Here is a 14,763-nt window from a genome sequence, read left to right as displayed (position 1 = left end):
GCAGACAACATTGTAATGCCAGGTGGATAGGGTAGGATAGGGGTGGTAATCGACAATTCGATAGATAGGATAATACCGACGGGCCCGCAGAGGCCCGCAGTAAGTGTTATACGCCGCGGATGCATAAAACTGACGTAGTTCGATGCCTTGATGGGTACTAGTAAGGGGCCTTAAGGAAATTTCTTCTCGAATTCCGTTCATACGAATCTAGACGTTATCATTAGGATATCATCCTGCCTGAACTTCTCAATAGTGAGAGCACTAAGCCAGTATTAAGCCTCACAATTTATAAGATGGGAGTAGAGCGTGCCAATCAATGCGCGTCTATCCCCACAATTTGCCGAATCCTCCCCTACCTTCTTCTTCCAGCACCAAGTCCAGATTGAAAAACTGCGATTTTCTCCATTCATCGATGATGAATACCAGTAAAATTCAAATAGCACAACATGCGGCTCTACGGGTGACTGACTAGCTGATCATGATTCAAATATCCATGATCGGGAGCCTCCCTCAGCCTCCGTCCTAGTTGCTTGTAGTTGCTTGTATATTAGTCCGATTTCTCCTTACCTCATGTGTTTTATCTTGTACCTCAACGACAACCGTCAACCATGGACCGCTCAACGATTGCTTCTCATCCTCACATATGGTGGAGCAATGGTATATTCTTCGTCTCCATACATCTAGCAGCATTGGTCGGCATGTACTGCTTACCTCCAACTCTGGTTTCCTGGCCGACTCTTGCGCTGACGTACGCTATGTGGCAACTTGCTGAGTTTGGGTGAGTCAGTCGTTATCATGTTCAGCTTCTGCTAATGTCTACCCAGAATCACTATAGGCTATCATCGTCTGTGGTCTCATCGTGCATTCCGCGCATCCATGGGTGTTCGCTTCGTGCTGGCACTACTTGGGTCGGCCGGTTTCCAGGGTTCTATCAAGGTAAGCAAAATTTCGACGTCAAAATTGAAGTTTCCTTTGGAGATACTAATCTAGTAAAAGTGGTGGTAGGTGATACGTGTCATCTTTCACGGTTGCATTTCAGAATTCAATGTACAGGTGCCTTCGACACCGTCTCCACCATCGTTTCACTGATGATCCTGTCCACGATCCGTGAGTCTCTCGTTCAGACGCGTATACTATCTTCCTAATTAAGGTACAGATACGCAGCTACTCGTGGGCTTCTATACTCTCACATGGGCTGGATTTTCTTCAAACCAACATATACACGCATGGAACTTGTCGATAGAGATGATTTAGACCGCGATCCAGGTGAGTCACACTTTGTTTTTCGGTCCCTCAAACCTAATTAGATCTTCTCTATCTAGTCGTACGCTTTCAACACAAGTACTACAGTATGAATAAAACCTTTTCCAATTTCAATTCAATATCTAATATCAAATAGTTCCGTTAGCCCTATTCTTCGGATTTGCTGTACCCCCCTTAATTGGAGCATTATGGAACGACGCCCTCGGCGCCTTTGTATGGGCAGGACTAGTTTCTAGGCTGGCAGTGTGGCACTGTACTTTCTTCGTCAACTCGTTCGTACCTTTAATTCTAGTTTTTCGAGTTCAGACCTCATCCTATCGCTATTAGTTTGGCTCACTGGGATGGTTTACAACCGTTTTCAGATGAAAATACTTCTCGAGGCAATTTTGTGCGTCCTAATACCCAATTGCATTCTGCTTCAAACGTTGAACACCACTGAATGCAGCTTTTGGCGGTTTTGACCAGTGGGGAAGGAAACCATAATTTCGTACGTCACACCCATTTCAATCGAATCGACGTAGTTCAAGACTCAGACCGTTATTTCTAGCATGTAAGACTGCATACCTTCCGTACTCGCTGTTGGATGCTAAATTGCGTGTAACATACAAAGCACGCCTTTCCCCACGATTATCGTTCAGGTCCTTGGATACACACCTGGGATCCCTCCAAATGGGTTATTCTTTTGCTGCATCAATTTGGACTCGTATACGGTCTTCGTCAAGCTCGAGATGAAGATTACAAAGAAGCATTGGCTTATATGAATCACAAGTCCTTGCATGGCGAGCCGCCGAAAGAGGATGTTAATGAGGAACAAGACAGTCTGAGTAAATCAGTCGGTGATGCCTCTCAACACTGGTCGGTAGCAGCAACAAAACTGTACGTGAGGGAGCATCCCGACCGGTGCTTTCTATTGCTGAATGGGTGGGTTGTGGACGTTACCCTATATCTAGGCGAACACGTAAGTCCCTAGCATTCGCTACGATATACACGTCAAAAGCGGGCCAGCAGTTCGTTGAAGTCTCAGGGGAAGACAACGCTTCGACGTCTTTTCGATTTCCAGTAATTATTCGCCATAACTGATTATCTTTATAGCCCGGCGGCGCCTCACTCTTACGCAGATATGCAATACGTCTCCGTGAAGACAATGAGGCAGAGGACCAGAAATGGCACGATGCCTCTTGGGCTTTTGACGGAGGCTTGAACAACCATTCACGAGCGGCCGTCAAACGTATGAAAGAGCTGAGAGTGGCTAAGATCGAGCTTCCGGAAGATACTGGATTGGCTTGTGTAAAAGAGTAAACTTTTTTCAGAATTTTTCCTACTTAGATAACATTACACAGAAATGAATAGATAGAATTGTCCTAGTGTACTGAGCAGAAGAAACAGGTTGAAAAATATAGGTCTCAGAATTGCCACGATCAATGTAGACACGATGACCTTCGACCCAGAATTATGTAGGTCTTATGAATGCTATGTATAAGCTGTTGAATATCGCCGTCAAAAAACGTCCATGTAATCTCGGCATTTCTCTCGCAATCGAATCCAGCGTCCTCCATTCCACTCCCTGACGCGAGCCCAGCCATCATGCGGCGCCATGTTTTCTATCCATAGAAGAACTGAACACAGCGCAAAATCGGCATATGAAACTGAATTGCCCATGGCACAAACGCCATCGCCATCCATTGAGTTCTTATCAAGGATAGCGGACAAAAAGTCGAATTGCTCTTTCACCAACTCCCAAGCCCGCTCCCTCTGTGGTCCTGGCGGAAGCGGGTTTACAGTATGTGAGTGGCTAAACGGAGGCTGGCTGCGCTCTGGTAAACCTCTGGCGCTTAGGGGAACCATGATGGGTAGCAAAGGTCTCGCAAAGGTTTCCTGTATGTAGTGAACAAAAAGCGATTGCAATGCACGACTTCCCTCTGGGAAAACTGAGCGTGCAGGGTAGTACGTTTCCAGATACTCAGCAATGTTGTTCGGATTAGAGAGTATCTCTGGACGGCTGGGGCTTCGTGTTGGGTCGACAATGACGGGAAGTGTATAGACAGGGCGTCCGTCACTGCGCACTGAACTTGGGGGTGCTCCGATACTGCGTAAAGTGGCCTCGATGTTCTGAAATTCGACCCACTGTGTCCGATATCGTAGTCGCTTATAATTCAGAACAAACCTGAATCAAAGAATCAGAGATAAGTTTAAAATCGACTGTCGATGGTAACTTGCCTGATTCGCCAGATATTGGGCGCCCATGGTTGCGGACTATGACCTGGAGTGTCGTAAAGAATTATGACCGGAGTGTTCGGACCACTTGAAGAATATGAGGATCGGGATGAGTAGTGACGCGACATTTCCAAGTCGTTTAGTTAGAAATTGATACAGAAAGCCAAACCTTTTTCGCTCGTTTTTATAGTGCAATGATTGTGGTCGGGTACTGGGGTCGCAGATACACTGCATGTCTGCACACGCAACCGCAGAAGGACTGAACTAGCTAGTCAATATGTTATGTGGTTATTTTAGTGCTTCAGAAGGGTATAGCGATATGTGGAAGGTCCTTATGTGGTCTTTCCAGGTCATCCCGTGTCATCCCCAGATATCATGTACGGCGATTTCAGTAGTGATTGCCAACAGAGTATATGGTTGGTGTCTCGAGAGTCAGTTGCGGTCATGGGATGTTAGTCCATTGCCCAGAAATTTTGAGGTCTGATTGGTGATATCACAGCAATTTTCTGTAAGCCAATGGATAGTTGTAAACGCTAGATCCAAATTCACATTTACTTGATGCTCCTATTGTATCGAGTTGTGCATTTATTGAAGTGATCCTAAACTCCCAATTTGAGTCTATTTCTGCGAGGCGCTCGAGGAGTGCACAGGATTAAGACTCGAAGCTTCAGATAGATCGAAACTAAGATTCGAAATCAACAGCGTTGATCAATGCGCGCGCCCCGCGTGTTCCCAACAAATCACATCGGCTCGTTTCGGCTCATACAACAGCAATCACTTATACTCACCATGACATTGACTATTGTCTGAAACTACCACTCATTGTGAGGCATTTAGAATCACGGATAGTATACTTCGGGCACTGTACTGCTGCGCTGCAGCGTTCTCAAAATTCTCTTGAGGGATCCAAGTCTATAGAAGTCTATCCAAGTGACTCAGATTAAGTAGCAGTGTGCTCAGTCATGTTATCGATAGAATGAGGAGCCTCACACATTTACAGCAAGCATTGGAAGCTCAGAGAGACGATGCGCAAACATGAATTGGTTCAACTTGAACCTCGCCTAACCTCGCGCCGAAGTTGAAACTCAGCGTAGATAAGACTAGATTAGATTTTGATTTCTTATTTTAGGCATTCGGGCGCTTAACGCTGCTAAGCAAGGAGCGCCTACCTGGCGCCACTGCGACCCCACCGTGCTTGCAGCCAGCAAATTCGGAATGTTCAACAATTATTGTACACGGTCACACTACAGATATCAGTCTTCCCTGAATGGATGAATATGAGTATATAAACTCTAGCTGTAGAGACAGAAGTTGAGGCTAGTGCTCCTGCATGTAAGGCTTGCACCTCTCCCACAGCCTCTCCCAACGTCCTCCGTTCCAATTTCGCACTCGGACCCAGTCTTGCGGGGCAATACGCACTGTAATACAACGATTTGAATGGTAAAATTTCCGATGAGGCAAGAACCCACCTATCCATAATAGCACTGAGCATAGGGCGAAATCAGCGTAAGTCACCTCTCGCCCCATAACAACTATTCCATCCCCATCCCCAGTATTCTTTGCCATGATGGCATCGATAAAGTCAAATTGCTCTTTAACGGCAAGCCAAGCCTGCTCTCTTTGCGGTCCGGAAGGCAATGGATGGCTCGACGAGTGGCCTTGAGGGTTATACGCGGCAGAGAGCGAGCTGGGATAGTTGCGAAGATGGCGTTGGCTACGATCAGACAGGTGTTGATGGCTCATAGGGACCATGATAGGAAGTAGGGGTTTGGCAAAGAACTCCTGTATATAATGGACAAACAAGGACTGCAAGGCGCGCGATCCCGCCGGGAATACAGCAGGCGATGGGTATGTCGATTCAAGATACTCCGAGATGTTATTAGTGTTAGACAATATCACCGGAGCATACGGTATATTGGTAGGGTCTACCAGAACCGGGAGAGTATATAGCGGGAGACCATCACTTTTCATAGCACTCGGAGGAGCACCTATACTGCGTAGAGTGACTTCCACATCTGCAAATTCAACCCAGATTGTCTTATATGGCAGTCGTTTGTAGTTGAGGATGAATCTGGAAACTCTGATGATCAGCAAGCTTGTCGATAATATCATAGGAAACGAATATTTACCGGACACGCCATATATTAGGAGCCCACGGTTGAGGAGTGTACCCATGCTGAACATTCGTATCGTAAAGCGTTATTATCGAAGACTGAGGGGAGTAATTTGTATGTCGCGGACGAGTAGTCATTTCAATTGGATGTAGAGATACAATTACTTCCCTGCTTTTAAAGAACAAAAAGTACAGATACCTGAAAAGGGATTACACGATTATATGCGGAGTCATGCAAGTTTATACTCAACTAAAGAAATCCGGAGTGCTATTCAACAATGTGTTAGACGAGTGCTAAATTGCAGGAATTTTCCCGTGAGCCGTCGGGGAGTGTTTCTTGCACAAAAGACGGAAACCTCAGCCTCTTGAGTGCGATTAGACGGATATGGATGAACTACAATGAGTCGACTTAAGTGATGTCGAATGAATTCTTCGGTCCCGTACGTATTGATATACGGAAAGAAGGAGAAGCCTCGCTCTCTACATGGTGGTGACATTGGTGACATTAGTTCTGGTTCTCAAGAAAGTCCTGATTCTCGGTACAGAGGCTGTATAGCACAGCTTCGGGGCCTTTCGCGGATGAGGCCCGAGTTGTAATGACCAGAACATGATGTCGTAGTAGGAGAAGATCAGAGAACATCTTGGAACATCGCCTTTGTGGCACAACAGGGCACAACTTGGATTCGGCTAATATAAGGAGGAAGTTAGACACCATCCTTGCCACTAGCAAAAGTGCACTACTCTTCGAGGAAACATGGATAATCAAGAGTTTAACAGTTTTAACGCGCAAACGCAGAGCTTGGACGACCTCACCTAGAAAAGCTGTTGCTTGTTTCTTGGGATCGATTAGTAATTCCACAAGGATCGACGAAGATCAGTCTACAATATGGTAAGTCGTCTGTCCAGGTTGATCCGCGGTATCAAGTAGGACATTCTGTCATGATCTCGATATCTTTTTGTTGACTAGAACGAAGGGAGAAAAAAGAGATAGGCAGGTCGGAAAAAATGGTAGTATTGAATTATAGGGCCAATCCGAGAGCATACAAGCCTCAAATCTGCAGCATGGACAATGCATGCATATATAATAAAACGCAACGCCACAGACAACAGAGAAGCAGGAACTGGAGTAGCGAAGTCCAACAAGATACGATCGAAACACCAAAAGCATTATATCGTATAGTCAAAGAAACCATCCTCGTCTAATTTTTCAATCGCCGTGTACGCATGCAGTTCATGTGCGGATGGCTGTATCGTAAACTCGTTGAGGTCAACTCTGGCCACAAGAGAAACGCGTCTGAAAACGCGTTCAATAGTTTCAATGCTAGAAACTGAAGCATTTGGTAAGAAAGGGACCGCAAGAAGGATTTGTATACGCTTGAGTCTAGGAATCGGTAGTGGCACGTCATTCCGGGCGATATTATACCATCGAGAAGCAACGAAATCTCTCAAAGGGACAGCTTGTGCTACAGCATGGACGATTAAGGATACACTGTGAAGTTTCGGAAGCGAGATAGTGGGCATTGAGGGCGACGACGTCGAAGTTATAGAGGTTGTGGATGGTAACTTGAAAGTGACGTGTTTCAGGACTTCTGACGGGATTGGCCACTCCCATTGTTTAATCTCCAAATCTTCCAGCGTATCATTGACATTTGGAAGGCAGAGATAGTTAATTACCTGGTCTGCAGAGAATGCCAAATTGTTCAAGGACAGAGATTCCAAGTGGCACTGGGACCTTGAGAGTAATTTAATGAACGACTGATGGGGCCATTCGTATACGGGCTCATCTGAAGGGCCGCTCAATGAGAGTTTTCTGAGTGCAGGCAGGGTTAAACAACGAAGAACCGTCGTCAGTTCCTCCTCGAGGAGTTCGGACAAGTTCAAGGTATGCAAGTTTTGTAAGACGAGCTCTGATTCCAATGAGGGGGAGGGTGAGTCTTCCTCATTCTCAACGAGCAAGCACGCATCGCAGAACTGTAGTCTCGAACAGCTCTTGAGGATCGTGAACAAGTCCTTCAACAGCACGCCGGCTGTAGCTTCGAAGCTTTGCAAAAGTGTCCAAGGGGCCACCTCGATATCCGGAACCAAGGCGTTAAATTGGATTCTCCGAAGGTTCGGAGAAGCTTGCAGAAGTTGTAACATCCATAAAGCTGCCCCGAAACGTCGTCTCCGGGTGTGGATCGAAAAACAGGCCTCGTGCAAATTAGGCAGACCACTGGCGGGTAGAACAGGGAATAGAATTTCCGCCAGGTGATACGGATACCAGGAGGCATTGAAATCGAAGTAATGCCAGCGTGATGCATGTCTCAAAAGTTTGTCTGCAGTGTTCAGTGCGCCAACAAAAATCTTGCTTTTCTCTTCCTCTTCCTCTTCCAGGCATGTGAAATTTGCGACGAGAAGAGTGATGTACAATGGGGATACACGCGAACGCTCTGAGCAATGTTGAATTATCTGCGAGTATGTTTCGTGTGCTGTAGGAGTCTCATGAGCGATTGTGAGATTACACCAAAGTGCTGGGGTGGATAACGCGACGTTTCGCCACTTTCGGCAGACTTGAGAGAGAGCGTAAAGGGCATTGCGAGGGCTGGGGTTGGGATAAGTCTTGAATCTTCCGATTCTATGTTTCGTCGTTGGGATTGGCCTCATACAGTGAACAAAAATCTCCGACAAGATTTCTGGAGGTAGCCTACGTATGCCCGAAAGTATGGATCTGTATCGAAGTATTTCGCCCCTGGCTTTCCGAAGGCGTGCGTGAACTTTGGCAAGGTATGCGTCTAGCCTTCCTGTGTGTTCGTTGATGAACGGTATCTGATATGACGAAGGAGGTTCATTGTTGTCCAAGAGAGAATTCAACTTGGAAATTTCGTCCTCGATTTCCTCGGATTCGTGCTCGACATTCTTTGCCATGAGTTATCCTGTTACTAGAAATCAGTCCAAGAATGTGAGGATCTAAGGCAGAACACACAATCACTGAAATGAATGAATCAGCACTAATACTGAGATGGATCTGAAGAATCCGCAACGCGCGTGACCGAAAGGCCCCAAGCACTGCACTGTTGCTTCTTCCCGTGACTGAACTTTGCAAGTGTACTCGCCTGTACTCGCTCAGTCAGCCTGTGATGGCAATATCACCTGAAAGAATTGGCACTGCCAAATCTTCTTTCTCTACACCAGTGGTAGTCGATTCACTCCCGCAAAATGCAAATATTCGTCAAGACTCTCGTAGGAAAAACGATCATACTCAATGTTGAGTCGGAGGACACGATCGACAGCGTGAATAAAAAGATCCAGGACAAGGAGGGGTGAGTTGCAACGGATATTAGATCTCGACAACTTGTTAACGTCTTTCCAGTGTACCATCTTCTCAATTGCGTCTTATCTACAATAACAAGCAGCTAGAGAATGGACATACGCTCTCTGACTACAGTATCCAGAAGGAGTCCACGCTTCATCTGGTTCTAAGGCGCGTACTAAATATGTTGATTTCCTCCCTATAATTCAACCTTGACTCCAGATTACCATGCTGCACCCCTGTCGGAAGTAGTGGTGGATGTCCTTAGTTGTGTTGATTCTTGACAATCCGGTATCATAATGCATCTCGTACAACTTGCCCGATTTACCACGAAGATTAATTCGAAGCCTGTTCAAGTACAGTGTTTTGCAAATCGCATTGTCGCATGTCGAGTGCTTGGTTAGTTCTTGCATAGATTCTCCTCCAACCAGTCAGGAAACAGATCGACCAGGTTGAACGATAAGTAGTTTGTCCGGTAAGCGCAGAACATGGGATATTTGCTGTCATCTCCTTCCAAGATAAGCAACTCCAATCCCTTTGCGATCTTCTGCTGCAGATTACGGGAAGGTTGAATTATGATCTGGTAAGGTCTGGTGTGTTTTCTCATGTCTGGCTCTTGGCTGAACTTCACATTAATCCGGTCACGAAACGAACCTTGATTACTACATTCTCTTGAACATATCTTGTCGCATTTACCCGAGGTTTGAGGTCGCCAAAGCACACGCACAATTCGGGCTTCTATATGGCGCATCAGACTTTCGTGTATCTCATGTCGCAATGCTTTGTAAGTCAAGCTGCTTTCAATGGACCACCATTAAATATATGCATTGCACACCATGTGTATGATTGACGGGACAGAATAATCTACGGTGTGCACCTTACATACTTAGCCACTTCATGTGCACAAAACTCTCGAATCTGATCTCGGGTTCCAGGGGAAAGAGGGAAAATCGAGTGTGATTCCATTTTCTGGTAAGTATGTCATTGTCATCAACGATAAAAGTTTGCTTTTTCTTGTTTTTAGGTTACTGGGGATGTGGGCTGACGTTCAAGGGTCGGAGCAGTCGACTTGGGATCAAACAATATCTATGCTCAAGTCTTCATCGGGGTCGCGGAGGCGCGGAGGCTAGTAGCAGGGTCTACGTGATCAAATGTACTTCCATAATGGCCTGTTACGTGTCTTTATTTACAACCACAGCACCTATGTTGAAGAAAGGAGAGAAAAGGAGAGAAAAGGCGATCAACATTCATCATCAATCTACGTTCCATCTCCCACTGATCCGATAATCTGAAGCCCAAGGCCTTGAAAGGGAACCTGAATATCGTTGTGTCGTTCTTCTTCCGGATTGTCGATTGATTTTGGAACATCCTCGCACTTTCGTCTAGTCAGTGTCCTTCAAGTGACTTCACTCATCAGGTCTAGCGTGTGGTTTGGCGGATAGAAGTTTCTGCAAGCCAGTGAGATCCGGGTGCTCAGGTGCTACAGGACTAACAGATTACTACTTTGGCAGTGTCTGAAGGGGTTCTGTATGGCCTCACTCGAATGGTTGAGCATTCGTTTGCTCACAGGACTCCGGAAGCGTATGACTGGCTTTCTCCTTAGCTGTCCTCACCTTACTCTCGACGAAAATGCCCACGTAGCATCGGCCCGAAGTGCTATTCTCACGGTTTCTAGCCACGATGACGTGCCAAAAGTTAAACTTAATGGACGTTGCAGACTTTCATTCTTTCAACACTGATTCCGACCCGTACAAATCTTCCCCTCCTGATTCTTAAGCCAGAAGCATGGCCTTGTTATATCAATTGAAATTAATTGCATATGATTCTCTCACCAACGCATCGATCCCAATCGTGTTCCCTCAGTCCTTAGTCCTCATTCAATGGGTTCTTGAAATTTACCAGGCTGAGAACGAATCACGCGGAAAGCTGCATACGATCCTCTATACCCTTGGCTTCCTGCTCTGATTCAAAGCTCGGAGTTATCTACGAGTATCCTCCTCGGAGTCCTTATAAAAGGATTCACTCTTTTGAAAGTTAAATCAGTGAAACCCACTCTTCGCGACCTCATCATGCCCTCCACGCTACTCACTGTGCTTAGTGCTCTTCTCAGCTTCGCGACCCTCGTCTTGTCTTTAGGAACGTCGTGTTCTGCACCTCTCGGTGCTGGAACCGCTGCGCCAACTGGTCTGTTTCCTTTACAAGGCCTTCAATTGAATTCAAATTCTCACCTACCGCATAGATCCCTACTGGATGCAGAACATCAAGCATCAGGGTACGGCTGCATTTAACTCTAACCCAAGTGGTTACCAGGTATTTCGCAACGTCAAGGATTTCGGTGCCAAAGGCGATGGTGTTACTGACGACACCGCTGCTATAAAGTTTGTGGCTGATCTGTCGCGCTGGGACTTGACTCTGAGATTTTGTCGCCAACAGTAATGCCATCTCATCGGGAGGTCGATGTGGGGGAGGTTCTTGTGCATCATCCACGTTTGGCGCTTCTCTTCTTGAAAATATCATCTACTCATCGAATTACTAGTGTATCCCCAGCTGTAGTCTTTTTCCCGCAAGGAACCTACCTCGTCTCTTCACCCATTATCGCATACTATTACACACAACTAATCGGCGATGCTCGTGTTCCTCCTACCCTGCTTGCATCGCCCTCCTTCGCTGGTATGGCTGTAATAGGTGAGTTATACCAGCACCCTATTTCCATCCTGTCGCTCAATAACCTTGTCAGATGCTGACCCTTACATCCCGAACGGAGGTGGTGAGTAATTATTTCATATTAATCAAAAATCTGTTTATGCTGTTGAAGGCGCACAGTGGTACACAAATCAGAGTACGTTTTCCCGTGTGTCTTGGATTTTTCAATGATGACGTTCCACTACCTTTTTCTAGACAACTTGTGAGTCTTCATTCCGTGACAATTGATGTATGTAGTCCGACCTGGACTTCTTTTAGCTTTCGCTCCGTACGAAACTTCGTGATTGACGTCAGACAGTGGGTCTTGCGTTTTCATTCTTGGAGTCCTTTGATTCTAACTGGTATTCAACTTAGAGTTCCTGCTACGAATAGCCAAGGGACTGGTATTCACTGGCAGGTAATGCCATTGAACTCTTTCGGAGAAATAGCGGCGTTGAATAAACTGTTCAGGTGGCCCAAGCGACAAGCCTGATGAATATCGTCTTCGAGATGTCCACAGCAGCTGACACCGCACACCAAGGTATGCCCATATACATTCACAAGCAACAGCGTCCGAGCCTGAGTGTATTGCTATAGGTATCTGGATGGAGAATGGATCTGGAGGCTTCATGGGTGATTTAGTGAGCCCAAAGAACCCGACAGACGATATTGAGTCGACAGACTAACCATCATTCATTTATCCTCAGGTATTCAATGTGAGGTCTGGTATGTCCTCTGCACATTGTTGAATCTAATTGCAGGAATAGGGAGGCAAATTTGGAATGTGGGTTGGCAACCAACAGTAAGTTGTATTATCGTCGTCGCCGGAAGGACTATCATCGACTATGAACTAAGATTCACTGTTCGAAACATCACTGTCAATAACGCCAACACTGCTGTCTTTGGGATTTGGAACTGGGGTATGACAAAAACAGCATCTTTGCATCAAATGATAAAATTTCTGTGTAGGCTGGACATTTCAAGGGGTTACCATTAATAACTGCCAAGTCCGTTCCTGATTGAGGGCATACATACGTGCGAAACTGAATCGTTTTAGGTGGGCTTTGATCTCACGACTGGTGGATTGACTGAGTCAACCCAGGTGCGCTACTCATGTTTTCGATGAAATCTCTTGGAAGTGATAAAATATTTGCAGACTGTCGGCGGGGAAGCCATTATTGACGCTGTGGTATCAAACACACCGATCTTTGTTCGCACGTCGCAGCCTAGCAACGGCAAACTTGCTGGCTCTATTGTTATAAACAACGCTCAGCTGACGAATGTCCCAACTGCAGTTGGAGTAGTTGGAGGAGCCACCGTGCTCGCTGGTGGTACGACTACCATAGCCTCATTTGGCCAAGGAAATGTTTACAAAGGAACAAATGGCGCATCAACCTTTACTCAAGGAAGTATTCCTGCAGCAAACAAAGCGTCATCTTTGCTAGATAGTGCAGGTCATATATTTGGTAAAATGCATCCCCAGTACACCAATTATGCTGTCAGCCAATTCGTCAGCGTCAAAGACAATGGTGCAAAGGGAGATGGTCACACCGACGACACAGCTGCCCTTAACGCAATATTTGCCAAGGTCTGTCCTTCAGGTTTCATGGTACGCCGTAACGCGGCGTTAATTTCTAACTATTTTCTCCACAGTTTTCGGGTTGTAATATCATTTTCTTCGATGCTGGGACATATATTGTAACCCAGACCCTCACCATACCTGCAGGCACCCAAATAGTCGGAGAGGGCTGGTCTGTGATTGCGGGGTCAGGTGCTGCTTTCCAGGATATAAACAACCCGAAGCCCGTTGTGCAGGTGGGGGCTGCGAATTCTCAAGGCATTATGGAGATTAGCGACATAATATTTTCCACCGTGGGACCCAGTATGCATTTTTCTGATTTCATTTTCTTGAAATCCTCAAACATGTGGCATTACAGCTCCGGGTGCGATAGTAGTTGAGTGGAATGTCAAACAACCTGCTGGACAAAACGGTGGAGCCGGAATGTGGGACTCGCACATCAGGCTCGGAGGCGGTACGAGTTCTAAATGACCTGGTGCACCTTCATTGACTATCTCTGTAGCTGCGGGAACCAACCTCGAATCTGCCCAATGCCCTTCAAGCGGCACTGGTGGTACAGCAGCATGTTTTGCCTCTTTCCTTGCTCTATATTTGACAGCTGGGTCTACTGCCTATCTTGAGGTATGTTATCTCCAGACCCGATAATTGTGTTCTTACTGAATCATTTTACTTAGGGTGATTTAAATTTGTCCGTTCTGTGACCACTATGCTAACTCCATCTGATTCTAGGTACATGGGTGCGCTTCGCCTAATATCCCCTGATACGTCTGTTCCGTACTGACCTCCCTTCTCTCTTGAAGGTTTGGCTGGCTGGTATGAATGGATTTAGCTTCACCGAAACTTCTCGTTGATGTTTTTTTCTAGATCATGACCTTGACGGAGATGGTGTATCGCAACTAGAGTTGTTTTCTGGAAGAGGGATCCTTTCAGAGTCTGCTGGTCCGGTTTGGATGATTGGCACAGGTATGATAGCTTAAATTGAATCTTTATGTTTGCATGACTCTCATTTTTCCTGGAATTTAGCTTGTGAGGATTGCTCTATAGTAATAAAAGACAAACATATAATCATAAATCTTCTGAAGCTGAACATCATGCGTTGTACCAATATTCTTTGGTCAACGCTCAAAATCATTACATGGGCTTAATTCAAACCGAGACAGTAAGTTGCACAACCATTGTTGTGACTCACCATCTCGTTCACCACTTTCTGTAGCCTTACTATCAGCCCTCCCCTGCTGTACCTTCGCCTTTTTCATTAAACTCTGCCTTCAATGATCCAACGATCTTTGGTGGGAGTAGCGCTTGGGCATTGCATGTCACATCTTCTTCCAATATCCTGGTATTCGGTAAGATAATACTACATTATGAGTTACAGGACTTATCCGCGATCTTCTGTGAACGGGTTGAATTTCCTCCCAACAAGTGATGGATCGTTCTGGATATCAACTGCAGCAATAAGGAACGGGCGTTCGCGCACAACTGTATCTCCGACTTTGAACCGGCGCTTCGCAAATGCACCTAGGCCCATAGATGCTGTACGCCGCACGACGACGAGGTTTTTCCGAAGCGGCGAGTATTTCTGTGGGAATTCTGCGTATTTCCGACGCAATGTGTTGAGAACGA

General features: G+C 46.0%; 6 protein-coding genes across 6 annotated transcripts; 3 read left to right on the top strand and 3 right to left on the bottom strand.

Moving 5' to 3' along the window:
* The first annotated feature begins 120 nt into the window (after positions 1 to 120).
* Positions 121 to 2,661, top strand: C8R40DRAFT_718885 (uncharacterized protein). Its single transcript, XM_046235979.1, has 12 exons — positions 121 to 160; positions 225 to 778; positions 825 to 936; positions 997 to 1,001; positions 1,054 to 1,107; positions 1,157 to 1,266; positions 1,323 to 1,349; positions 1,400 to 1,535; positions 1,591 to 1,651; positions 1,709 to 1,750; positions 1,874 to 2,221; positions 2,356 to 2,661. Exons 2-12 carry the CDS (start codon positions 609 to 611, stop codon positions 2,560 to 2,562), a joined length of 1,272 nt encoding a protein of 423 aa, XP_046080810.1. The 5' UTR covers positions 121 to 160; positions 225 to 608; the 3' UTR covers positions 2,563 to 2,661.
* Positions 2,662 to 2,760: 99 nt separating this feature from the next.
* On the bottom strand, positions 2,761 to 3,507 carry C8R40DRAFT_1073844 (uncharacterized protein; the record flags this gene model as incomplete). Its single annotated transcript, XM_046226637.1, has 2 exons — positions 2,761 to 3,427; positions 3,464 to 3,507. The coding sequence occupies 2 exons, from the start codon at positions 3,505 to 3,507 to the stop codon at positions 2,761 to 2,763; spliced, it is 711 nt and encodes a 236-aa protein (XP_046080809.1).
* Positions 3,508 to 4,794: 1,287 nt separating this feature from the next.
* Positions 4,795 to 5,728, bottom strand: C8R40DRAFT_1073843 (uncharacterized protein; the record flags this gene model as incomplete). Its single annotated transcript, XM_046226636.1, has 3 exons — positions 4,795 to 4,895; positions 4,947 to 5,557; positions 5,607 to 5,728. 3 exons carry the CDS (start codon positions 5,726 to 5,728, stop codon positions 4,795 to 4,797), a joined length of 834 nt encoding a protein of 277 aa, XP_046080808.1.
* Positions 5,729 to 6,531: 803 nt separating this feature from the next.
* On the bottom strand, positions 6,532 to 8,607 carry C8R40DRAFT_720048 (uncharacterized protein). Its single transcript, XM_046235981.1, has 2 exons — positions 8,553 to 8,607; positions 6,532 to 8,502 (listed from the first exon to the last, which is right to left on the bottom strand). The coding sequence occupies exon 2, from the start codon at positions 8,492 to 8,494 to the stop codon at positions 6,758 to 6,760; it is 1,737 nt and encodes a 578-aa protein (XP_046080807.1). The 5' UTR covers positions 8,495 to 8,502; positions 8,553 to 8,607; the 3' UTR covers positions 6,532 to 6,757.
* A 35-nt stretch (positions 8,608 to 8,642) lies between these two features.
* On the top strand, positions 8,643 to 9,280 carry C8R40DRAFT_1129484 (synthetic ubiquitin). Its single transcript, XM_046229133.1, has 3 exons — positions 8,643 to 8,889; positions 8,940 to 9,050; positions 9,102 to 9,280. The coding sequence occupies exons 1-3, from the start codon at positions 8,786 to 8,788 to the stop codon at positions 9,145 to 9,147; spliced, it is 261 nt and encodes an 86-aa protein (XP_046080806.1). The 5' UTR covers positions 8,643 to 8,785; the 3' UTR covers positions 9,148 to 9,280.
* A 1,668-nt stretch (positions 9,281 to 10,948) lies between these two features.
* Positions 10,949 to 14,566, top strand: C8R40DRAFT_1058826 (exo-beta-1,3-glucanase; the record flags this gene model as incomplete). Its single annotated transcript, XM_046225220.1, has 21 exons — positions 10,949 to 11,063; positions 11,119 to 11,257; positions 11,313 to 11,366; positions 11,416 to 11,564; positions 11,617 to 11,650; positions 11,820 to 11,879; positions 11,937 to 11,979; positions 12,033 to 12,102; positions 12,159 to 12,202; positions 12,269 to 12,277; positions 12,329 to 12,363; positions 12,417 to 12,481; positions 12,531 to 12,568; positions 12,619 to 12,663; positions 12,718 to 13,149; positions 13,215 to 13,443; positions 13,499 to 13,594; positions 13,643 to 13,765; positions 14,005 to 14,103; positions 14,223 to 14,299; positions 14,354 to 14,566. 21 exons carry the CDS (start codon positions 10,949 to 10,951, stop codon positions 14,564 to 14,566), a joined length of 2,169 nt encoding a protein of 722 aa, XP_046080805.1.
* Positions 14,567 to 14,763: the final 197 nt, after the last annotated feature.

Source organism: Lentinula edodes (assembly GCF_021015755.1).
Source record: "Lentinula edodes strain Le(Bin) 0899 ss11 chromosome Unknown C8R40scaffold_52, whole genome shotgun sequence".
NCBI classification, from domain to species: domain Eukaryota; kingdom Fungi; phylum Basidiomycota; class Agaricomycetes; order Agaricales; family Omphalotaceae; genus Lentinula; species Lentinula edodes.
The sequence above is the reverse complement of the archived record's forward strand: the minus strand, read 5'-3'. Positions and strand labels throughout refer to the sequence as shown.

What these genes read in the sequence shown, in the direction of transcription:
- C8R40DRAFT_718885 (XM_046235979.1), top strand. Translation starts at nt 609, where the DNA reads ATGGACCGCTCAACGATTGCTTCTCATCCTCACATATGGTGGAGCAAT. An exon ending in GATGATCCTGTCCACGATCC is followed by an intron (nt 1,108 to 1,156) that starts GTGAGTCTCTCG and finishes ATTAAGGTACAG; the next exon opens with ATACGCAGCTACTCGTGGGC. An exon ending in TGTACTTTCTTCGTCAACTC is followed by an intron (nt 1,536 to 1,590) that starts GTTCGTACCTTT and finishes TATCGCTATTAG; the next exon opens with TTTGGCTCACTGGGATGGTT.
- C8R40DRAFT_720048 (XM_046235981.1), bottom strand. Translation starts at nt 8,494, where the DNA reads ATGGCAAAGAATGTCGAGCACGAATCCGAGGAAATCGAGGACGAAATT.
- C8R40DRAFT_1129484 (XM_046229133.1), top strand. Translation starts at nt 8,786, where the DNA reads ATGCAAATATTCGTCAAGACTCTCGTAGGAAAAACGATCATACTCAAT. An exon ending in AAGATCCAGGACAAGGAGGG is followed by an intron (nt 8,890 to 8,939) that starts GTGAGTTGCAAC and finishes ACGTCTTTCCAG; the next exon opens with TGTACCATCTTCTCAATTGC. An exon ending in ACGCTTCATCTGGTTCTAAG is followed by an intron (nt 9,051 to 9,101) that starts GCGCGTACTAAA and finishes CCTTGACTCCAG; the next exon opens with ATTACCATGCTGCACCCCTG.